General features: G+C 50.7%; 1 protein-coding gene across 1 annotated transcript; it reads right to left on the bottom strand.

The window, feature by feature from the left end:
- Nucleotides 1-1,161: 1,161 nt before the first annotated feature.
- Nucleotides 1,162-23,460, bottom strand: LOC119088552 (anthrax toxin receptor-like). Its single transcript, XM_037208712.1, has 17 exons — nt 23,014-23,460; nt 17,689-17,760; nt 16,442-16,513; nt 14,647-14,728; nt 14,530-14,563; nt 13,581-13,660; nt 13,431-13,499; nt 13,086-13,163; nt 12,933-12,993; nt 10,835-10,939; nt 9,231-9,300; nt 8,626-8,704; nt 7,125-7,415; nt 6,583-6,621; nt 5,526-5,648; nt 4,447-4,524; nt 1,162-1,472 (listed from the first exon to the last, which is right to left on the bottom strand). The coding sequence occupies exons 1-17, from the start codon at nt 23,259-23,261 to the stop codon at nt 1,263-1,265; spliced, it is 1,791 nt and encodes a 596-aa protein (XP_037064607.1). The 5' UTR covers nt 23,262-23,460; the 3' UTR covers nt 1,162-1,262.
- Nucleotides 23,461-23,900: the final 440 nt, after the last annotated feature.

Below are 23,900 nucleotides of genomic sequence, written 5' to 3'. Positions count from 1 at the left end.
CTTTGAAAGAGAATTCCATCCTCTGCTTAGCCCAGGGACAACCGTCTGAGAAGCTAGCACAGGTGGGAAGGGGAGGGTGAGCTTTTGGAAATGACAGCCTCCTTGGGCCAATTCTTCCAGAGAGCGCCTGTGAGGCCAAAGGATACACTTAGTATCCACCCTGTTACCTCTCTGTGTCTTACCTTCTGTAAGGAAGCCTGCTGTGAGGTCCAGTGGGACTAAGCTACGCCCTGGGGTGGATGGGAGGACTGTTGACCCAAGTGAAGATGTGAAATAGCTTCAAGCTACATGAAGGCACCCTGGGCATATCTTAGGTGACATGCTGCTGGGCAAAGGCGTTCTAAAGCCAGGAAGTGCGCTGCTAAGCCATGGCCGCAAGTCAGACTGATGGAGACAACTCCTCAGCTGAGCCCCTTCTTTCCAGGTGATTCTGATTTCTATCAAGTTGATTTAAAAAATCTAACCAGCACAGGTTCTCACAGGCACTCTGGAAATGAGTCCGAAAATGGAGCCAGATGGAAGTTCTGCGTCCTCCAAGAGGTTAAGCACACAGATGCAGGACCCATAGTATAGCAGCTCCAGATCTACAGTGTAAGCAGCTGCTAGCTACTTCTGTCAGCTCTGGTGTGCCTAGCAGCTGGGTAGGCACATGGACACAGTTGGGCAGGTTGGATGGTTTAGCACCCAAGGCACAGCTCTCATGGAGCGTATATGATACTGACGAAGGACACAATAGATATTTGTCTCCCCCAGAGAAGTCCAGAGAACCCTCTGAAACCTGCTGGACTTAGGGATGGCATGATGGATCTGGAAAGAGCTTGGTCCTGAAGAGGCCTTGCCTCCCTCTAGGACCCATCTAAGACAGGGGTAGCCTAAAACTAGAGACCAGGGTCACAGGATTCAACAGATGAGAAATTCAAATGCTTCCCTTTATGAAAACTGAAGGAAGGAGACTAAGCCAGTCTTTTTAACTCAAAAATTGGGAGAAAGGGGGATTTACAGAAAATTTTCCCTTCGGACAGATAAAGATAGTCGTCAGAAATAACAGTGGCCCTTGTCTAGTCACATGATGCTAGAGAGCCCTGTCCTGTCCTGCAGCAGAATCACATCTCAAGAAGTAGAGCATCTCCCTGGGAGACAGATTTGTTAATGAGCAGCAAGTTCCAATCTACTATTTCTTTTATTAAAATCCTCACCCTGATACACAGGGCACAGCAGCCAAGCCCGCTCAGCCTTGGCTCTGTGGCAGCTGAGAGGTTCACTCAGTGGGCTGGAGTGACCGTGGGACTCTGGAAAGAGGGGGTGAGCAACTGCAACCTGGACGGAAGCCTGGAGCAGCTGCCTGGGAACTGGCTGCACTGAGAGCAGGATGCTAGAGGCAGACACTCGTGGCTGGGTGGCAGGATGGCCTTGGGACCACAGGGGTCCTGAGCACAGAGGGCCTTCAGGAGGGCAAAGTTGGTGCACGGCCCCTGCAGGGAAGAGGAGAGACAGAACACTGAGATACCACCCCAAACAGGCCCTGGAAGCTGTGGTCGCTTGGTTGGGTGGCGGGAAGCACCACAGCACCGCTGGGTAAGCTTGGGCAACTCTTCTTCTCCCTTGGTCCTACCCCTCGCCTCCCCGCCGCCACTTGTACTCTCCTTTCAGATCTGCTGGAGGTAGCAGGAGGCTGCATGGTGTGGAGACCAGGAAAGAGCCGCAGGTTCTGAGAAACTTTGTTTTTTGTGCCTTATGCAGCAGAAGGATTTCTGTGAATGTGATTAAGGATTTTGGGGTGGGAAGCCATGCTAGAGATGTGAAAGGAGCATGTGCAAACCCCGGCAGCAGACAAGGCCAGGGTTGGTATGGGCAGGGCTCCTGGAGGGCTCTGCCTTGCTGGCTCCATAGGTAGACAGGGCCTAACACTATGGAAGGCTGAGGCTTCGTCTCCAGAGGCCATAAAGGGCAAGGACTCTTCCACAACCTCACAAGCATGGGCTCCTGGAAACAACTTGACTTTAGCTCACCGAAGTCATTCTACACTACAGTGTGCAAAGTCTGTGACAAGTACAAGGGGCCACGAATGCTCTGGGGCAGGAAATAGGGGTGAGTTCAGGACTATTCAGGACTATTAACCATCCAAAGGGAAGACATTGTTTTCTCACATAGGAGATGCAAGGAAGCCAGATGGGGGACAAACAGGTGCTTCTCAGTACACCTGCCTCTCAACCCAGTGAGACAGAGGTCTCTACCTCACTCTATGCCCACCTCCGCTGAGGTCTCTATCTCACTCTATGTCCACCCCGCTGAGGTCTCTATCTCACTCTATGCCCACCCCCGCTGAGGTCTCTATCATCTCACTCTCTGCCCACCCCGCTGAGATCTCTATCTCACTCTATGTCCACCCCTGCTGAGGTCTCTATCTCACTCTATGCCCACCCCGCTGAGGTCTCTATCTCACTCTATGTCCACCCCGCTGAGGTCTCTATCTCACTCTATGTCCACCCCACTGAGATCTCTATCATCTCACTCTATGCCCACCCCGCTGAGATCTCTATCTCACTCTATGTCCACCCCTGCTGAGGTCTCTGTCTCACTCTATGCCCACCCCCGCTGAGGTCTCTATCATCTCACTCTATGTCCACCCCGCTGAGGTCTCAGTCTCACTCTATGTCCACCCCGCTGAGGTCTCTATCTCACTCTATGCCCACCCCGCTGAGGTCTCTATCTCGCTCTATGTCCACCCCCACTGTGTACAGTCCTAGGATTGCCCCCTACCTGCTGCCACACACTCCAACCTGGAAGCCTGGACCCACACAGACTCGATTCACTCCACATTTGCCTGTATGTCCCTCTGCCAGCTTCTTGTGCCCAGGTAACCATGAAGAGTCTTTATTAGGCCTTTTACAAAAGCCTCCCATGTTGCTCACTCCAAGTCCAACCTTGGGGGTCTGCTTGGAGGTAGGGGCTGCTGCTAAGCCTACCCCTGACCTGCTGTCTGTGTAACCCAGCTCTTAAAGGGGTCGGCAAAACCAAATGCTGTCAAGTAACCCTGCATCCATTTACCCTCTTCACAACAGCGAGTGGATTTTGCTAAAGGGTACAGTGTGCTCATCGAGGAAGTAATGTGTCCCAAGGTGGTTATGGGAGTGAGCTCCAGCGAGTGGAACACAGACAGGAATTGTTGGGTAGTGTTTTTCAAAAAGCCCCTTTACACTCTTCTTTCCTCTCTCTCTTCAGGATACTGTGGTGTTTATCGGAGCATGAGCAGACACTTTGTAAGGAGCTATAATAATTCATGAGTCTGATCAACTGAAGACTTGTTAGGCCTACCTGTGGGGCTAACATGAGGCCATTTAGATAAGACTTCTTGGCGGCACTAAAGGCACTGGCTTTCTCATGCCAGTATCTTCCAAAATGAAGCCTCTTTCAAAATTCCCTTCTCTTTGTACTTTTTTTTTTTTCAAGATAGCGTTTTTTTCTTTGTGTAGCCCTAACTGTCCTGTAACTCACTCTGTAGACCAGGCTGGCCTTGAACTCACAGAGATCTGCCTGCCCCTGCCTCCTGAGTGCTGAGATTAAAGGTGTGCGCCACCACCTGGCTCTCTTTGACACTCTTATGTATTTTATAACACAGCTTAGAGACCTTATACATACACCCATGGAAGCCTCTATTCACGTCCTCAGACATTGCTCTCTGCCATATGTCACATTCCCAGTTCCAGAGCAGCCACAGACCTTGGACTGGAGAAGGCAAAGGGTACTCTTTTCCACCTTTCCTCTAGGCTCAGGACAGAGTTCACATTCCCGCTTTACCAATGACTGCCATGCAGACCATGAATTGGGCAGTCAGAGCCCAGAAAGCATCATTAGGATGAGGCAGACCTGAAGTAGCCCTGTAAGAGTGACCTTAGTCACCTCCCCTGCACCCACATAATAGCTGGGCACAGTCGTGTGTGTGTGTTCTTAACCCCACAACTGAGTAAGGCAGAGGCAGATTCCATGAAATCACTGGCAAGGCAGTCCAGTAGAAACAGCAAGCTACGGGTTTAATAAGAGACCCTGTCTCAAAAATTAAGGGGAGAACAATTGAGGAAGGCATGCATTATTGACTTCTGACCTCCATTTGTTCACATACACAGGCAAGAATACCTGCTTATACATGTGTATGCACACACACACACACACACACACACACACACACACACACACACACGAAGGACCGTACTGCCTGGTAGATGGGGTCACTATTGCTCAGACAGTGCTGTCAGCTACGGCCAAAGTGACCAGCCATTGACTTCAGAGAGGCTCTAGGAGGCTCATTAGTACCAGGTCTCATGTCCTGGGAATTCTTCCTCAGCTCATGCTAGGACATGGTTCTGAGCTGCAGTCCTAGAAGGTATCTGTCACAGGCAAGAGAAGTTGCCATTCTGCCCCTCTGGAGTGGCCTTGGGGCCCACTCACCTGGTCATCAGTCTGAGGCCACATCAGTGGCAACTGGTGGCAGCTGTGGGGGTTGAAGTTGCACACGGTCACATTGCCCTGAAAAACACATACGTGCGATCACGGGGAAGAAGTGGGGCATGGACTCTGCCTGAGAAGGCACACAGGCCCTTGTTCTAGGACTCTGTACTCAAGGAATTCTGAGAAAGAGCCCAAGTGTGCTCCTGGAGAGAGGAGCTTACAGCTTTGAGTGCCCGGAACCATCACTGCGACACACAGTTTAAGAATCTGGGATGAGACAACATAGGTCTCGGTGGGGAGAGAAGCTGCCTTTGGAGAAGTTTAGAGGCTGGAGGGGTGTGTGATGGCAAGCAGAGGCCTTTAGGGGAGCCATGATGTGGACATAGACCTGGAGAAGGGCCGCACAGGAGAGGCAGGTTAAGCAGCCATGTCTTGCTCAGTGTAGGTGACACAGACCAAGGCAGAAATATAGAGAGCAGAAGAGCCTTAGCTCTAGGGGTTGGGAACCCTACAACCTCAGCTGTAAAGTTCAGGCTCAATAGGCCTGGTGCGGTAGGTGGGGCCAGGCCCTGTACGCTAGACTAGGCCCAGGGCCAGTAGCCTTCTCTTCCGCTGGAGAACTTGTGTTGACTTCTCTTCATGCCATAGGCAGGAGATAGGTGGGACTGGGTCTCAGCTAGCCTGCGAGGCTGCAGAGGAACTAAAACTTCCAGAAGGAAGCAGGGATCATCGTGTGTGTGTGTGTGTGTGTGTGTGTGTGTGTGTGTGTGTGTGTACATGTATAAGAGTCAGGACCAAGGAGGAAGAAGACAAATCCAGGAAGAAACCAGAGCCGGGAGCCCAAGCTGCTGCCAAGCCAGCTTTTCCCTCCTTTGGACCTGGACCTCCTGGATGAAAGAAGACTTGGAGGACAACTGGCCTGGGACCCTCCTGCATGCTCTCCTCCCTAGGATAAGGGGGGGAACTACATCTGGTTCTTCTCATATACATATCCGTTCTGATCCTGCTCCCTAGAGTTGCATCCCCCAGCAACCAGGCAGGCTGGAGTCACAGCCCCCCCCCCCCGGGGGCCCTCTCACCTCCACATCTCTGCTCACGGACAGGCTACCACAGGTACAGCAGCAGATGATCACAATGGGGGGTGGATTTACAGGTGGTGCTGGAGGAGACACTGGAGGAGGGGGCTGTTTCTTCTTTTTGGGCTGATAGGAGAGAGAAAAGCCTGTCTGATCCTTGTCTGTACTTTTCACAGCACTTGGCACTGTGGGGCCACTCAGCTCTTGTTTTGGGGTGAATGGAAGAATGTAACCCACACCTTGGGAAGGTCTTCCATGGAGAGAAAAGCAGGGAGTTCCCTCCCCACAGCTTTCCGAGTAATAGCTTCTCAAAGTAGTAACAGCCCGCTTCCTAGGCCAGCCTGGTTGGCAGAAGCCTGGCCTGGTTGCTGTAGGCCAGCACTAACAGGCAACTGTCCCTTACGTCTGCCTCGGCCTTCGCACAGGCATCCTCACCCAGGCCACTCTGCAGTCAGCACAGTCCCGGCAAGATGGGGAGGCTGTTCCTATCCCAGCCCCAACCCAGGCTCCACCTGCCCCAGCCTCTCACTATGACTTCTGGTCCTCACCTGACTTGAGCCACAGATGCTCATCCACCTTGTTCCTGTGCTTCCCTGGGGACATCCCTCACAGCCCAGGGCCAGCTGGGACTCCTTCACCCTCCTTATCTTCCCTCAGGTCTTTAGGCTGATCCCAGCCAACCCCTCTGCGCTGCCAGGAGACAGGGATGAAGACAGATCTAATGGAGCAAGAAGACCTCCAACATGGGGGTGGGGACCAGGGCTTGACACAGAAGCCTGCTCTCAGGAACTGAGCTGCAACCTCAGCATCAAACAGAGTCCTTTGAGGTCCCCTGAAAACCACGGAGTCGGTAGATATTAGCTGCTCATGCTGACACAGTGCCGCATGGTGCTGATTGTGTGGCCAAGGCAGGAGATCCTAAGAGTCTTTGGGTGATGTCACCGTGAGCCCCTTCGTGGACCCTTTGAGATCCTCTACCCTTCTTCCTTCCTGAGTACAGACAGGTCTTTGATGCCTCGTTCGAAGGTCATTGTCCTTAGACCTCCAACGCATGACTTACCTGTGGTTGGGGCTTAGGTGGGGGCAGTTCCACAACAGGCTGGAGGGTAAAACAGACAAAAGAAGCTGGTGTGTATAAAATGGACTCTGCCTCAGCTCAGCAGACAGGGTAAGCTGCTCTGGAGCAGGGATGCACATATCCTGGGATGGGTGTGGGCGCTCAAGCCTGTGCTGCTGTGCGCAGTGGGCCCCCCCTGATCTGCTGGAGCCCCCCCTTCTCTGCAGGTGGGAGTGATGAGCCGGGTCAAGGTGCCGATCCTGGAGAAGCCTGGCACTAAGTGCTGCCTACCTGTGGAGCCCCACCTGCGTCAGAGCCCACACTCCATCCCTTCCCCTAAGAGAAGCCCAGGGTCTTACAGTCTCCCCTGACCTCCGGGCTCCTGTTGGCTTTCTCCACTGTCTGCTCCCCTGGGTAGAAATGGGACCTGACAGTTCTGACTCTGTGCTCTGCCGTCCCCAGGGTCATGGGGCTGCCTTGCATCTATGCCTCTTGGACGGAGGACGTGCTCCTGGGCCCCAGACTGAGCAGGTAGGGGCCCTCACCGGAAGGCAACACAACTGCCAGAAACAGCCCATCAGCAACACAGTCAGCAGCAGGGTCAGGAGTATAGGGGCAAAAATGAATCTGTCGATGCTTGGCTTCAGTTCCTTTGTGACCAGCCAGGTGGTAGGGACCGTGGTTGTCGGCCGGGTGGTAGAGACAGTGGTTGTCGGCCGGGTGGTCGTGGTAGGCGGGATCATCGTGGTGGTAGTTGTAGTGGTGGTCGTGCTTGTTGTCCTAGTTGTGAGTTCCCTAGTGGTTGTGGTAGCTCCCGCTGTAGTGGAGGATTTGCCCTGGGATAGAGAAAGGTTATATGCCACCACCGCCACAAGCACATCCCGCAGAGACCAAGGGCGATTGTGTAAGGCCCTCCTAGATATCTGCAGCTTGGCTTCTCGTCCTCTCTCTTATTCCTGGGCTCCTCAGAACTGATGGGTCACCCGGAGATCCTACCTCTGGCCCTGCTCCAAGGCTTTTGCCAAGGTGAGGATGGCCCAGGATTCTCTGTGGTCTGAGGATCACGGCCTTCACTATGGCTTCAGCTGACAGTGCACGAGGCTATGGGTGACCAAATCTCCAGGAGAGGCTGCAAGACCTCTCTTCCTACTTCCCAGCCCCACAGCCTGGTGCTCACCCTTTATCCCTCTAAGGCCCGTCTTGTGACCTAAGCAGTGGCCACCCTCATGGACACTTAGCAAGGTCAGAGTTCACAGTGGTGGCTCAGGCTCAGGCCACAGAACTTCAGGATTGGGACTACTCCCCTAGTTGCCTCCTAGAGTAGGCTGCAGCCTGTCCAACCCTACTGAGTCCGAGGCCTGCTAAGAGCAAGGGCTGTAGAAATCACTGGGAGGAGGTGCCCGGGACCCCGTGATGCTTGCCTGGAAGCTGAGAAGATGTAACCATAGCTGCTGCGGGGGGCTGAAGACATGGGCGTCTCTGCTTCGGTACTTATGTCTGGGAATGTTAGGTGGTGAGTGCCAACGGTGCAGAAATCTGAGTGCATCCTCCCAACTTACATGTGGAGGTGAGGGATGAGCCAGGCAAACCCAAAGATGCCACTCAACTCTGATGGGTTCTTATAAGCTGAGAGAAACCTCCTTTTCCTTGACACCCTCTTCCGTCACACTGCAGGGGGCTCTGTTGTCACCAAACAGGCTTGAGGCAGGGGGTCTCGAGTGTGTGTGGCACAACATTAGTGTCCAGGGCTCCATTTCTTTGTCACATACACCCTGACTGTGGTGGTGGACTTTTGTATTCCTGAACCTGGGACACCCCTGTGGAAGGGCTACATGCCCTAAACATCATGGACAGGCCCTGGCAGACAGCTTGGTGCATGTCTCCCTGGCCCTTCTGGAAACTGGGCTGGGTCACCTAAGTTGCTTGTGTGTATAAACTGCCCTTGGGGCCTGCCTGGGGCCTCTCTGCCCCTTTGACCTACTGGGGAGACCTGCACCAACCAGAGGGTCTGCCCAGATGGGGTCCCAGCCCCACCCTGGTACTCACACATAGCTTGCTGGCAACGAATAAATTTTTATTCAGGAAGTTTCTTCCGTTGTCCAGGCTGAGTAGAACATGGATCACTCTAACACAGAGACAAACACTGAGAAACAGCCTGGTCACAAGGACCTTGGGCTTGGCTTAAGAAATAACCCCAGTTCTTCTCATGGTTATACTAAATCTCAGACACTCCAAACTGCTGCAGAATGGACTTGTGGGTAAAGAGAGGAACTAGGAGTGAACCTCTGCAATGATAGTGAAGGGCTGCAGGTTAGACCATGAGAAGCACCTACATTCCACGGCCTTTGAGCTAAGGCATCAGGGAGATGGGCATGGAATCACCATGCTGGCTTGTACCAGGGGGATGGTCAGAGAAAATGTTGCAGCTCTCAGTCCCATCATTTCCTGCATCCCGCCCTCAGTAAAGCCTGAGCACTGTGCATCACTCAGCACCATGGGAGCCACCGACAGGGCCAGGTGGGAGGGTACTGCAGCCCACCTGCAGGCAGAGAGGTGTTCTACAGCAGAGGAGACATCTTAGATTCCACACTATATTGGTAAACACTGACCACTGATCTCTTCCATCGAGGCCTCCAACAAGGGGCACTTACTTCCCTGGTTCCTCTACGATCGGTCCAGGACAAGTAACCGTTGTCTTGGTTAGATTGAAGGCTTTTACATCTAAAAGAGAAAGACACGAATGACCAACAGATGCGTCCCTTCCACCATTGTTGCCCTCTACCTGCAGAGCTGATCAATAAGCAGCAATCTCCTCTCTACCTTCTTCAATACAGAGACTGTTGGTGGACCCCAGCATCAAAGAGCACTCTGGTGCCCGGTAGAAGCAGGCAGCAAGAGCCCTTGCACCTCAGGGCTCACCTACTGGGCACTATGATCACCTTCCCCTTTCATAACCTAAGTACACACACGTGCACTTTCACACACACACACACACACACCCACATGTGCGCACACACGTGTGGGTGGGGAGATTATACTTGTGAGAGAAAACATGTAGCATTTGTCTTTCTGGATCTGGCTTATTTTGCTTAACATGATGATCTATCCATTCTCCTGAAAAACGACATGATTTCATTTTTATTTATAGTTGAAAAAAATCCATTGTGTCTGTGTTTATTTAGGATAAGTATGGGGATAGTAAACAAGATAAAGAACTCAGACAAGGCAAGGGGAGAAAGAGGGTTTTTAAATAAGTGAGAAGATAAATAAGTAGAGGAGTGGAGGAGAAAACTGTGGACAAGGGAGAAGAAACTAATTGGAGATTAGTAAGAAGAGAACAAACAAGCAAATTTCCCAATAATGAGACAACCTGAAAACAAAATTACAATTAAATGTAAGGAGGAAAATAAAAATTAAATCATGAAAAATATGTCATGCCAGGTGGTGGTGGCTCTTGCCTTTAATCCCAGCACTCGGGAGGCAGAGGCAGACTGATCTCTGTGAGTTCAAGGCCAGCCTGATCTACAGAATGAGTTCCATGATAGCCATGACTGTTACACAGAGAAACCCTATTTCGGGGGGGGGGGGGGGGGGACGGGACACAACTATATGCGCACACGTGTGTGTGTGTGTGTGTGTGTGTGTGTGTGTGTGTGGCTTTAAAAAGGACATAAAACATAAAAGTATTCCTAAACTGCAGTAGAAAGGGAAAATAGAAAAGAAAAAAGACTGTCTGCCACCCAAGACAAAAATCTATAGGCCACTAAGGGATTCTGAGAGCAGGAGGGTAAAGGAGTCTCCCCATGGAGGAGCCCTACATGATTGTCCAATGCCAAGGGCTCAGGCTGGAATCATGTACGTGCAACAGTGAATGGGTTCAGCAGGTTCTATCTGTTCTATGTGTGACAATAACAAAGAGGAGGAGGCTAGGGATTTGAGAGGGAATGGGGCCTGGGGAGACAGGAGAAGTTTGAAGAAGGAAAGGAAATGATACGAAATGAGGAATAAATTCAAAGGTCTAATAATAAAAATATATAAGAATTAGATGAATGTAGGGCAGGGAATAAAAAATAAAAACATGAATTTTTCTTGCATGTAGTAAGTTTAAAAGAATTCTGGTAAAAGTGTCAGCGAAGGAGGTGGCATCCCAGGTATCTCCGTCAGGGCTCTTTTCACTTAGACACACTACCCCGGTGTCCAGCAGGACAGTCAGTGAGGGTGAGGAGACTTGATTGAGAGAAGTGACCCCACTTACCTTTGAAACTCATATCAATGTCACTGAAATAGAACCTGCAAATAACCTCTTCTTGACGCATGGCAAAGTCAAAGCCATATCCACGAATTACCACCGGGTTTGATTCTGTAAAGACAATGTTCAAACCCTGAGGAGAGCTGGGGGCTTCGTTCTCTTGAATCTATCTTTTCACCCTAAAATGGAATTTCCAGGCGGCCTCCAACAAGGGAGAATCTCTGTGTGAGCCAACATCTGTATTGGTTCCTGCTTGCTGACACTCTTCCTCACAGCAGTGGAGATGTTCTCTGACCCTGAAGACCACATACAGGAGACACAGAGTAGGTGGCAGGCTGGCTCTTCCCACAGGAGCCAGATAGGATTTCCTCAGCCTGTGCCCTTGCCCAGCTGCCTCAGGGCCCACATACAGCCCATCCCTGTACCCTGTGCACTTCAGATGCCCAAAGGTAGCTGACCAAGGACTCTCCTCCCTCTTCAGACTCCAGGAACACAGGCTGACTCAGTGCTAGCCATAAGAAACAGCCCATTCAGCTTCACTTGGGGTGCAACATCCTGCCTTGGGCTTCCCTCCAAAAAACAGGCACTCTATATGTGCAGGTTTGCACAAGATGGCCAACAGTTCAACAGGTCCATGGTTGAACTGATGTCTGGAGGTACCTGTCTCATTGGAGACAACTCATGTTTCCATCTGGGGTTTGTCACAGTTGCCCAGACACCAAGGCAATCAGACACCATGGGACAATCAGAAACGTGAAGGAAGGCTGCATGACTGGACTCCTTTACCCAGAAGTAGAAGAGAACCTGTGAGGAAGGAGGCTTCTTCCCTGCACTCCTCCACACAGCAATCTCCTCTCTCTAACACAGCGCGGGGAAGGCCAAGGGGCAGAATAGAGCCCAGAACCAGAATAGAAATAGCATCATCAGGTTCTGTCTTAGCACCTACCATCTTCTAGAGGTCATACCTGTCACCTCTCTATCCAGTCTCTAATCTCATTGACAGCCTGTGCATGCCACTTCTTTATAGCATAGTCCTGTCTGTCTGCCCAAGCCTAGAGCCCTGGGCTCTGGGGGAGGACACAGATATCAGGATCCAGCTGCCGAGACTGAAGGAAGCAGAGCAACCCAGGCCTCCCTGTCCTGCCTTCTTTTGCAGGACACAAAGGCCAGCCACATGGTGACCAAGCCTGAATGCACCATGATCGTGGCAAAGAAAGGCAGCTTTCTCCCAAGACCAGACACATGCATGACCTCTGTAAGCTGACCTGGGAGGCTGGAATGGACCGAAGGCACCCCTGTCAGCTCCAGTCCTTGGGGTCAGGCATCTACCACTTCAGTGCTGAGGTGAAGTGAACATGGCTGTCTTTGTAGACAATTTTGTAGGCACAAAGAGTCCCTCGTGCTTCTAGTAACATAGTGTATACCCTCTGCTCCCAATTCTTTCTCTTTATTGCTCAGTGACTGATCTGCTACTGTCCTCATTTCATGAGTGTTCAGTGCTTGACTTTTCTGGAAGTAACCAAGCTTCTCTAGATGTACTACTGGTGGCTCCATCTAGGTTTCATTGAAAGTTTTGTACCCTTTTCCCAGCAATTACACTTTCGGTATGAGAAAAATGAGCAGTAATTGTACACATATTGCTATGTCATCATGCCATGTACCTTCCAAATGTACATTATGCCATACCCAAATCATGACCACCCCATGTGTGTTCATCCCCCACACGTACACATTCCACAATTATGCCACACCCAAATCATGACCACCCCGTGCATGTTCATCCCCCACACGCACACATTCCACAATTATCCATATTTCAACGTACATGTGTTCCTTGTTTACACAATATATCCAAATATACATATCATGTACCATATGCACAACACAAAATCTATACATAAAGACACATTATATAATAACACAAAAACACATTCATACACGCAGAATATATACCCATATAAACCACATGCACACAAAACTTTGCACACCATCCAGAAACTGATATGCATACATACTCATTGTATGCATATCACCCACACACCACAAACACATGCATGCACACACAAGACATTTGTCTGCTTACAACAGTCCCCTCATCTCTTACCTCTGATACATATAATCCGTGTATCTAAAGACGTAAGGGATGGACAGGCCTTGGAAGCTAGCTGGAACATAGAAAGCAGTAAACAAGGTCAGAAAAGTAAGCTTCAGGAATCCTGTGAGGTGGCCCGCCTCTGCCTACACCCATTGCACTCACTGGGAAAATGAGGTCATTCAGATGTTCGGCTTTCGTATTTGGAAATGCATTTTCTGGTTTGTCTGCAATTCCTTCTATCTAAAAGAGAGAGGTGACTTGAACATCCAGCCAGGAGTCATTTGATTCAGTTATGGCTCAGACACTGGCTTCTGTCCCTAGCCCAGGCTTTGAAAACAGCAAGTTCTCTGGTCACCCATCTACCCAGGGGAAGAGTCTGTCAGGTTCGCCACACTGCTGCAGTGGCCACCTGTTACCCAAACCACCAGGGTAGGTGAGATGACCACCTCTGGGCAGAGGGTTGCTTTACCTGGATTCAGAGGGGTACCTGGTCACTTAGACAGTTACCTGATCTTTCTTAGAGCTGCCCACACCCACACTGTAAACAGACGCTCCCATCCTCCGAGCTTTGTCAGCCTAGGAGAAAGACAAGAGCCACATGTAAGCCACCAACGTAGACGGCAAGGAAGAGACGCAGCTGAAGACGGCTGGGCTCACCTCTTCCACTGAATACTGATAGGCATCATTATCCAGAGGACTGTTGAGCAAGGAGATGATCATGCTGGGACGATGGACACCTGCCGGAAAGCAAGAGTGACTTGGTGCTTGAGGTTCCAGGAGAGGCCCACAGAACCTCTGGGACCCCCACTACCCAATGCAGGCCCAGTTTCCTCAACCCCTTAGCCACTTGGGTCAGGAGCCCAGATCCAGAACCCACCATTCAGTGATCCCCATAATGAGAAGGGACTATGTTCACTACCTAGTCTACAGATTAGGAGGCAGAGAGGTCAGAAGCAGTCTAGAGAGGTCGATTTGGCTGTACCCTCAGGGAAATCCAGTCTCTACTGAGCCTATCCGTGAGGCTGAGGATGCCGAGTGAGGAGGGCGGAAGCTGGTACTAACTCTGGGCACAGCCCTGAAGATGTTCTGTTGGTAACAGTGGGCCCAGTAGTCAGGACTATAGGTCAACAGGTGTTAGACAAGGGACTCCACATCTCAGCATCTTTCCCCATCTGCTCCTACCTATTCCAGACAAGTGCTATGGGCCTACCCTCCGGGGCATGGGCCCTGGCTATGCATTGCCCCCTCTACTGCCTGACACATGGATGCAAGAGACAGGTTAAGAAAAAAGAACTGGAAAAGGAAGATGTGGCAGCCAAGGGGACACCAAACCCTGGTTCCCTGCATGGGTCACTGCCCTTATCTCCTTTCTGTTCACAGGGCCGTCTATAGGACAAAGACCTCAGCGTGATCGAGGCCCACACATAGCCATATGGGGCCTCCTACCCTTCTCAGAAGCATCGCAAACACAGTGCTCACAGAGGCCTGAGGCCCAGAGAAGGGGCCGTGAGACAAGCACTGGAAGAGGCCTGAGGATCTGCACGTGGCCTTTCCAGGGAATCCCGGCTCTGTGGGGACCCATGCAACAAAAGTGCAGGCAGCTCACCTCCTGGGTATGCCTTTCTTATCTGCCTATGTGCCTGCAAGGAAACAAAGGAACATGGGAGACGTTGTGAGATGACCCCACAGGAGTGGACACGTAAGTGGCCCTAGCCCTCCACACCTTCCACAGTCCTCGGTAAAGGTGTTCGTGTCCTGCCGGTATGCTATACTTCAATCTTTCAACACCCTTAAGGATCTCTTCTCTGAAAAAAATCAAAAATAAAGGTGACATGAAGACTACGGACAGTGACAAGACATCCCCAAGCTTTCCCTGGGCCTTTCTCTGTCTCTGATCCCATGAGCATGAAGGCAGCTTAGGACAGGGGTCGGAGGACAGGGAAGTTCTCAGCCAGCGTCAAAGCCGAGGACTCTCATGGGGGCCCGCATTCCTAACTGGAACCCTGGTGCTGAGGTCACCCTCCTGAGCAGTCTATTACTCGGTGGGCAGGGCTGAAGAGGGCCATGTCACCAGCTGAGTCACTGCCCGGCTCCTGTCTTCCCTGTCACAGAGTCCTGGCATGACTTCTCCTCCAGTCCGCTAAAGGCAGCAGCCAGTCAGTCTACTTAGACATGAGCCCAACTGTGGGCTCCACAAGCTCCCAACAAAGAAGCCTGAGCCTGAGAGTGGGCCCTGAGGCGGTCCATGAGGCCACTGTGCTGCTTCCTGAGCTAGAAGTGACATGGCCTGTCAGGTGCTGTTACGTCAGATAGAACTGACTGAGGCAGGCAGGCCTGGGTCTGCCAGCTGTTCTGGGACAGGAAGTGGGGTATGAGGATAATCCAGTGTGGCAAGGCTGCACAGACACAGCAGGAGGACTAACAGGGGACTCTAAGGTGGCTTCCTGTTGGGGAGAAAGAGATCTTGCCGTGAGCTGAGCTCTGAAGACCTTATTCGTGGCCCAGCCTAGCCTAGGAAGTATGAGGGTAACACCCATTAGGCCTAGTAGGGTCAAATCACAGTCTGCCAGCCCCAGCCCAGCCCCCACCCATGTGCCCGGCCCCTACTGCCTCTCTGGGCTTCCTGTGGGAAGCCTTCCCATAGATGTTCTCTCTGCCACTCAAACCCGGTGGGGTTTCTCCAAACCCAAGCCACAGGGCATATCAGATCTTTCCTGGGCTCTTGGAGCCAATGCTCATGTTCCTTTCCCCAAATGAACTGGAGCTGTCATCTCCATAGGTGTGGGACACATCCTGTTTCACCCCCAGGCACTGGACAGGGGTTTCCTAGACCTCTGCACACCCCTAATGCTAAACATCATGCCCTTCTCGCTCTGTTCTTCTTGCTCTGGATGGAGTTCCAGGCCAACCATCCAAAGTTCTCCCCCCACCCCCCGAAGCCCCCAACAACATCCTTTCTCTGATACTCTGGGGACAAGTGGGTCACCTCCCTCTGTGGGTACATGCTCCACATATTTGTCTGTAGTGTACAGGCCAGCACTGGACTCTTGCTTTTGCTCTGGGATTCCCCCTTTCCAGAGTGGGCCTCAGCTGCCTTTCTCTGGACCCCAGAACCTTCCCCTGGCTCCCAGCTGTCTCTCTGTCCCACCAACCCAGGCAGAGGATGAGCAGGTCCATCAGGCTCTGTACAAGCCCGGGCTATCCAGGGGATTCACATATCCTCCACCCTCCTCAACCCCGTGTGTTGTCATAGCCAGGTCCCAGAGAAGAGTCAAGAATGGTGGAAGACAGACAAGCAAGAATGTTGAAAACTTCTGGAAGCACCAGGTTATGGGTTCCAGTGATGCAGGAATTCAAGGGGCTGGCAGGCTGGAGTTAGTAGTGAATATCAGTATCCAGGCAACAGGCAACAAGCCACTGTAGACACCGTAGGAGCCCTCATGGAGGTCTCTGCAAGCCCTCAGTTCCACGGAGGCCTGAAACACCACTCCTGAATCAGCCTTCACATAAACACTTACCTGTCTCCAGTGAGGGGTAGGATGACGTTGCCCTTACAGGAGTAGGTGATGATGGACACCCGCAGATCCTGGCTGGGAGGAAGCAGGTGTTTATGAGGAGCCACCACCTCAACATGATGTCATCAAGATGTCAAGGAAGGTACTCATACAAAATTCTCTTTTCCCTATTCTCCTCACTTCCCCCTTTGAGGCCTTATCTAGTAGGCAGAGGACATTGAGTAAATTTCATGAAAGATTCTGAACCCTATGGAAATGTGGCTCCTGGGAAACAGAGGCAGCCAAATCAATCCCATACTCCATCCCCATGCTCAAACACATGCACACTTACATGTGCTTACACTCACACATGTACACACACTCATATACACACTCACCCATACTGAATAAGCAAGACTCCTCCATCGGATCCACCCTCCTCCTCACCTCTTGTCTGCTGTAAATATCTAGGCATCTCAGCCTGACTCCAAGGAATTGTTCTTCCTCTGGCTTCCCCTTCTCCCCATCCACTGCACTCTAGCACAGGACCCTCAAAAAACCATCAAGCATCCCTGACCGAGTTTCCCAGTGACCTATCTCTAGTTCAGCTGACTCAGCTGGATCTCAATCTTGATCTTGCTCCTCAATTCTCCATAAAACTTCTATGTCCCACCCCGGCTCCCATTGGAAAATCTAACCCCTTGGCCTGGCTTAGTAAGTCCCCATGCCCTTGTTTCCAAGCTGACCAGCCCTCCCCTGAGGTACCGGCACTCACCAGCCTCAGAGACCACCCACTTCCTTGAAACCACCTTAATGGCTGCTCTGTCCTTATCTTCTCCATCACTGAAGTTATCTCATTTCCATATCCTTTAGGATGCTACCCTGACTTCCTCTTGGAATCCTTGACTTTCTTTTTATCCTTCACAGCTTATTGCCTGTCCTCTTCTTCTGACCCCCCCTCCCCCCCCAACCAAGTGCTAGTTACTGAGTTACTGGTCTCCCTGCCTTTTCAGACCTTGCAGCCTGAGGGGTCCTGGAGGGTGAACTCTGTCCCTGTACTACACCTAGCTCCCAAGCAGGAGCAGCCAATACTGCAGATACCCCATGGGACCAATGGACAGTGTCCTCTGCCCTGCCCAGCACATCAGCCTGGCTGGGTCTGTGCTCCCTCTATAAGGAACTCTTGCACCTCCCGAATCCGAGAAATGTGTCCTCTGCACGACCAGACCCGCCCCATGCATCCCAAAGGAGCCTGCAGCAGCAAGTCGTACTTTGACAGCCTCTTTACCATATCCTCCACAAACTTGTGAACGTGCGGCCAGGCTCGTGACATGCGCTCAGACCTGAAGACAAAGGAGATATCCCTCGGTGGATACAGGGTTCCAGTGGACCAGGCCCCTTCCTCCCTTCCCAGCCCTCCGCTGGCTTCCTTAACAGAGAGGCCTCTACACCAATAGTGCCCACCACACTAGAACAGCCTGAGAGTTAACTTTCTCCAGGGCCAGCAATGGGCAGAGGGTAGCTAAAGAGCCCCATCTGGTGGAACTGAAAGGACCCCATGGTAGAGGCTCATTGGTGTGGCTGAGCACAGCAAGGTAGGGCCTGTGTGGTCTTGAAATAGGGAAGGGTCTCTTTTTGGAAAAGCCCCCGAGTGGGCTCCCCACTTGCCCTTGATTTTATGTTTCCAGCCCCCTTTCATCACTTAACACCACTTGGTTGTCAGAGTCCTTGGATGTCATAATCCAGGCCCAGAGGTTGACTCAGGCCTGGGCCATATCGTCTTTGTTGTGCTCTTGAGTTCTTGAACATCAGATTTGTCAGAACATCTGTGGATGCCACCTCTACTCTTTTCTCATGGCATTCCCATTTCCAAATTCCCCCACATTTCCCAACATCCACAAAAGAGGCATTTTCTCTGGGAGATGGGCCTTAGCTATGGTTGGTGGGGATGCAAGTCTGTTTTGGAACCTAACCTTCAACCAGCCTACACAACCCAGCCACCCTGGCCTAAGAAGGGCTCCTCCCGCAGACACTGCTCGGAGAAGGCAGGTGGAGGCCCAGTCACTGCTGCCATGACATCATCGTTCCCAGTCCTCACAAGTGCTGTGGGAATCTTCCAGTTCTGACTCTCAAATCCCGGCTCCCAGTTCTTCTCCCTCTCGGTCCCCAGATGGAAAGCAAGCAGGTGAAGGAAGTGGGCTCTGTGACCTTCCGTCTAGTAGAATTCACCTCCGACCCACACCCCCCCGAACAAAGGGCTCTGTAATCCACAGCTTTGCTGGTCTTCACATCAAGGAAGAGACAAAAAGGACTTCAGGTATAGGGTAGAGGGAGGAGAGTTCAATGGTTATCTCTTCCTTCTGAACTCTGAATGGTGGTTTGGAGTGAACCTGAGGCTGGCATTTTGTTGGCATCTGGGTTTTGTTGGCTCATGTGTTTTGAATGCTGTGAGTCAGAAGCTCCTGCTGACAGAAGCATCTCACCTCCAGTGATGCTCGTGCCCATGAACGTGACCTCCCTGAAGGCTATGCTCATATGTGTAATTGTCACTGACTTAGTCACTTTTCTTTTCGCTCTGACAAAAGCCACCTAAGGCAAGAAAAGCTGATTTGGGCTTGCAGCTTGACAGCACAGTGGACAAGTCATAGGAGCAGGAACTTGAGGCAGTTAGACCTACTGCATCCGTAGTCCAAGAGCAAAGAGAGCCTGGTGGCGGTGGCGGTGGTCCACACCTTTAATCCTAGCACTCGGGAAGCAGAGGTGGGCAGATCTCTGTGAGTTTGAGGCCAGCCTGGTCTACAGAGTGAGTTCCAGGACAGCCAGGGCTGCTTCACAGAGAAATTGTCACAAAAGAAGCCAAAGGAGGAGGAGGAGGAGAAAGAATAAGAATAAAAATAAGAATAAGGAGAAGGAGAAGAAGAAAAAGAAAAAGAAAAAAACAAAGAATGTTCAGCCTGAGACTCCAGCCCCATGGAACCATGTTGCCCACATTTACCACGGGTCTTCCCACTTCAGGTAGCCCAACACAGAAACTCTGTCATATACATGTCCAAAAATGTGTCTCCTCAGCAACCCTGGATCCTGTCAAGTTGATGATGTTAACCACCACATGTCCACCTCCTGTAAACTTGACACTAAAACCAACAAAAGTCCCTTTCCTTGTCAGCTCACGGCTGTCTCAGAAGACAGTCTACCTTCAAAAGTCCCTGCAGTCTTTTAACAGTCCCAACATTGCTCAAAGGTACAGGCGCATAATCTTTTCAGAGTCTCAAGCAGTGAGCTCCAATAACATCCAAAAGCAAATCACGTGTTTCTAACATACACTAGCACAGAGTAAAGATTTTCTACTCCAAAAAGGAGGAATGGAGACATAGCAAGGAAAGATCAGACTAAAGCAAAGCTTTAAAACCAAGCAGGGCAAACATCATGTCCAGCATCTGGGGTCTTGATAGCATATCTCTTGGGTAGCCCTGGTCCACTGCTACCTTCAACACACATGGCTTCTCTTCCAGGTCTAATCTGTGCCTGCAGCTCTCCTCAGCAGATGCCCCTTGGGTCTTCATTGAAACTTAGATTCCACCTCCTCAGCTTCACGTACTCTGATCCAACCACATATTATCTGGACTCAATGGCTTCCTAGAACTATAGCATCGTGGCCCATGACCGCCGAAATCTCACATCCTTTGTGCCTACAAACCTGTTCTACTACATGCTGCCATGTTCGGTTGCTAGCTTGTGATAAAGCCTTGCTGCTTTAGACCACTGTTCCATCTGTCTGTGTGCTGATCCCAGAGAAACACTTTACTAGGGGTTGTTTTCCAGCAAGGAACTACTGCAGTGGGATTCTCAGTGTAGACTTCCCGCTTCTGATGAATTTGTATGTCTCAGAAGACAGTCTTTGCTGGGAAGCGTTTTGTCCCTGGGGCACCTTTCCTATTGCTGCTGTATAGAGAAGGTTTTTCTTTAAAGATGCTAGTCTTTAAAACAATTCCAACCGCTTTCACAGCACCCACTTTGTCTGTGACTTCTTAGATGTTCTCCTTTCCCCACAGGCCACATGTTATACATATGCATATACGTATACGTATACGTACGTATACATATATATAGCTGGCTTGTTTGTTTTTCTGTCTCTCTCTGGAGACCTAGATATGAGCAGTGAGCAATAACCATGACACAGCCCACATGCTAACCTGTCTTGAAATTTCTTCCACCAAACAAATTAGTCCTTTACTAAAACAAGAACAACAACAAAAAAAAAAAAAAAAAAAAAAACACAGAGTCTCATGCATCCTAGGTTCTCCTCAAACGTGTTATGCAGAATGACCTCAAACTCTTATTCTTCTTGCCTCTGTTTCCTAATGTTAACTATCACAGTTCCACACCAGAGCAGCCTCCCGCTTTACACTCTCCTGCTGCCTCTGCCCAGCTGAACTCTGTGTAGAGATGATGGGCAAACTCACTGTTAGATGAGCCTAACACTGGCAAGACTATCATTCTTACAGCACCCATGCGCCTACAGATACATCCCATGATAGCAGCTAATCTCCACAACAGAGGAAAAACAAAGCTCTGAAAGGTAGAGCCAGTTTTTACAGTATACTAACCAGCTATGAGTGAATCTAGAACTCTCTCTAAAATCCCACACACTGCTCATTGCTTCTGGTATACCTCATCCCAGTTGTGAATAACTGAGCTTTGACTCTAAAAACTAAACACAATGCAGACTTTGCTCTCTGGTCAGGTCCTTTTCCCTAACAGGAGGTGACATGGCTTCCTGGTTATGGCCCTTTGTGATGAGTATCTTCCCACAAAGGCTCACAAGGACCCAGAATATCTGCCCTGCTCACAAACTCTGGAAGTTTTCAATTTGAAATTATAGTTTAAGTTTGAGTTTTTTTAAATTATAGTTTAGTTTAAGTTAAATTGTAGTTTAAATGATAATAAAGTTTTCATTTTGAGATTATATTGAAAGAGGATCTGGATTCCAGAACTCAAGACAAATTCAAGTTTCAAGGACAATAGGAAGAAAGACCGTATGACATGCAGGGGCCTAGAACTTCCAGAACATTCACCCATTTATGTATGAATGCTGATCCTTAAATGAAACAGTGATCACCTGGCATCTGAGGGTGTCTTTGTGCTAAAATCTGAGACCTAAACATCATAGTCCTATAAACATGATGGAGGGAAAGGAGATGACAGAATCTTCCAGGAAAACCAAGCTATGAAAAAGCCAAATGCACTTTAGTTATCAGTCAATGGTGGATTTATAAACCTCAAACAGAAAGGGAAGGTACTCAGCACAATACTGTTAGTACAAACAAGGCCATAATACCAGGAGGAAAAAATCTAGACTTGCACATAACTGCCTTGAGGGAGTGGATCAGAAGTGGAGAATTCGACAGGTGCCTTGAGTTGTGATACTCATTCTATAGTGTTGGGCATTAAATTTACCCTCATTCACTTGGAAACCAGCATGCTTTGCAACTGAAGACGGCACATTAACAGGCTGCATAATGAATATTTCACACACCCCATCTGTGCCCAGAGCCCTTTCCATCCACCCTAGAGAAGGGTCCATTCCCTTGTATACCCCACAGTGGGGCCCTAGGGAAGTAGGTGGGACAAATACAACAGGATGGCAGCTGAGAGGATCCCTCTACAGAAGGACTGGTTCAGACAGGCTGTCACCCCACAGCCCCATAGGGCACATCCTCATTGGCCCTGACGCCCAAGGGAAAATGCCAGCCTCGGCAGTGCTAACTGTCAAAGGGACGAGCTGTGCCCATCGTTTTCAGGGTCCCTGGGCTGTAGAGAGAAAAAGGCCTCTTTTTGAGTGGCTAGAGAGGCTCCATAAGTAGCTGACCTAGCTTAGAAACAAGGGGCTAGACCCATGTCACCTTGCCTACCAGTGTTTAAGGAGAATAAGAGAAATGAGAAGATCCAAGCCAGAAATGATGGGCAGAGCCCAGTCTTGTCACCAGACGACTTGGTCACCTTGCCAACCCAAGAGTGCACTCCAAAATAGAAGTCCCGATCTCCTCTGCAGCCCAGGATGTTTGAAGATGCAAGCATTCAAGAGAGTCCAGACAGGGCTTTCCCAACCCTGCTCTGGTTGAATGGGCAGAAAGTCCAGCCCTAGCCTACCAGGAAGTTCAGAGAACACAGGCTAGCTCTCCCAGCCCAGCCCCACAACCCCTTCCTTCCCCTGACTGCCAAGAGGGGCCTAAGGACTAGCCCAGCCTACCCAGAGCCACACTGAGGCAAACAGCAGAAGGGCTATCTCTGGCTCTTTGTGTAGGAGAAAGCTGACTGCTTAGGATAGCTAAGCCAAGGCCACGTGGTGGCAGCAGCTATCTCTGCAGAGCCCCTGAGTGGGCGGCCCACGAGGCTGAGGTCAGCTCCTCACAGCCATGGCTGGAGGACAGTGAAAACCCAGACGGGCTAGGTAAGATGCTATGGTCAGAGCCACCAGGAAGCACTGTGGGGACCTCCCTATCTTCAGGAAACAAGTCAGTTACAGAAGCTGGGTTTCGACCACCATGACGAGAGGCTGGGGCCTTCAGTGTCCCCTGTAAGGAAAAGCCACTCACTTTTCCAGGACAAAGTAGATGTCAGGGGTGGCCTGGCATGGTTGCGGCTTCGAATTCTTTCGACGCCACATGTACTTTAGGCTCTGGGCTGTGGGGTGGCGGAAATTTCTTGAGCCCAAGCCCAGTCCAGGGTAGTTTTCCCAATCATGGTACTGGTACAGGAAGTTCCCTGTGCTGAGCAGTGATGGAAGTAACATCAGCAGGAAGAGCACAGAGTGAGGTACTGGAGGGCATCCCAATGTTTTCATGGTGGTCTTTGTAAGGTCCCAGATAGGCGGATGACAGGCTACCTCTGACTTCCTTCTCTGCTGCCTCTGCCCAAACTTAGGGACGATAGCCCTTGTGTCCTCTCGCTAATGTTCACTGCTGTTCTCCACGTGGTGGCCTCAGACCGTAGGGACCAGGGACATAGCTGCTCTGGGGGTATTCTGCCTCTCACTGCCTGCACAACCCTGCCCCCAATACTCTAGGGTTATGATGGACAGGAAGGTTGACATGGTGACTTTGTGACCTGCCCCTCTGCTCTATGTCCTGCATGCTGACAGTAACCAGTGACAGTCACAGGACCTTTGGTGTCAGATAAAGCCTCCTTGTCCTTCACCTAGCCAAGGAATCCAGACATTTTGTTAACTGAGACAGTGTTTCCAAGTGGCCAAGATCATGGGTCATCATTAGTGAGGAAGTCCGGGTGGGAAATGGAGAGCTGTTTGTGGGTCCCTAAGTCAGCCAGGTGCTGGCGATATGCTCCTACCACAATCTTTGGTGAACAGGGCAGTCCACAGCCGTGTGACAAGCTGCCCAACCATGGGAACTTAACAACCATTTTACTATATTTGCAGGGCAGGACCCTTGGGAACGACAGAGTATATTTCAGATGAGGCTCCTTG

Source organism: Peromyscus leucopus, chromosome 9, assembly GCF_004664715.2.
Source record: "Peromyscus leucopus breed LL Stock chromosome 9, UCI_PerLeu_2.1, whole genome shotgun sequence".
Lineage (NCBI taxonomy): Eukaryota > Metazoa > Chordata > Mammalia > Rodentia > Cricetidae > Peromyscus > Peromyscus leucopus.
This window is presented reverse-complemented; position numbering and strand designations above follow the sequence as displayed.

Coding starts and splice junctions, on each gene's coding strand:
- LOC119088552 (XM_037208712.1), bottom strand. CDS start 23,261: ATGAAAACATTGGGATGCCCTCCAGTACCTCACTCTGTGCTCTTCCTG. Junction 6,622..7,124: donor GGCAGTTGTGTTGCCTTCCG/GTGAGGGCCCCT, acceptor TTTACCCTCCAG/CCTGTTGTGGAACTGCCCCC. Junction 4,525..5,525: donor CCGTGAGCAGAGATGTGGAG/GTGAGAGGGCCC, acceptor TGTGTTTTTCAG/GGCAATGTGACCGTGTGCAA.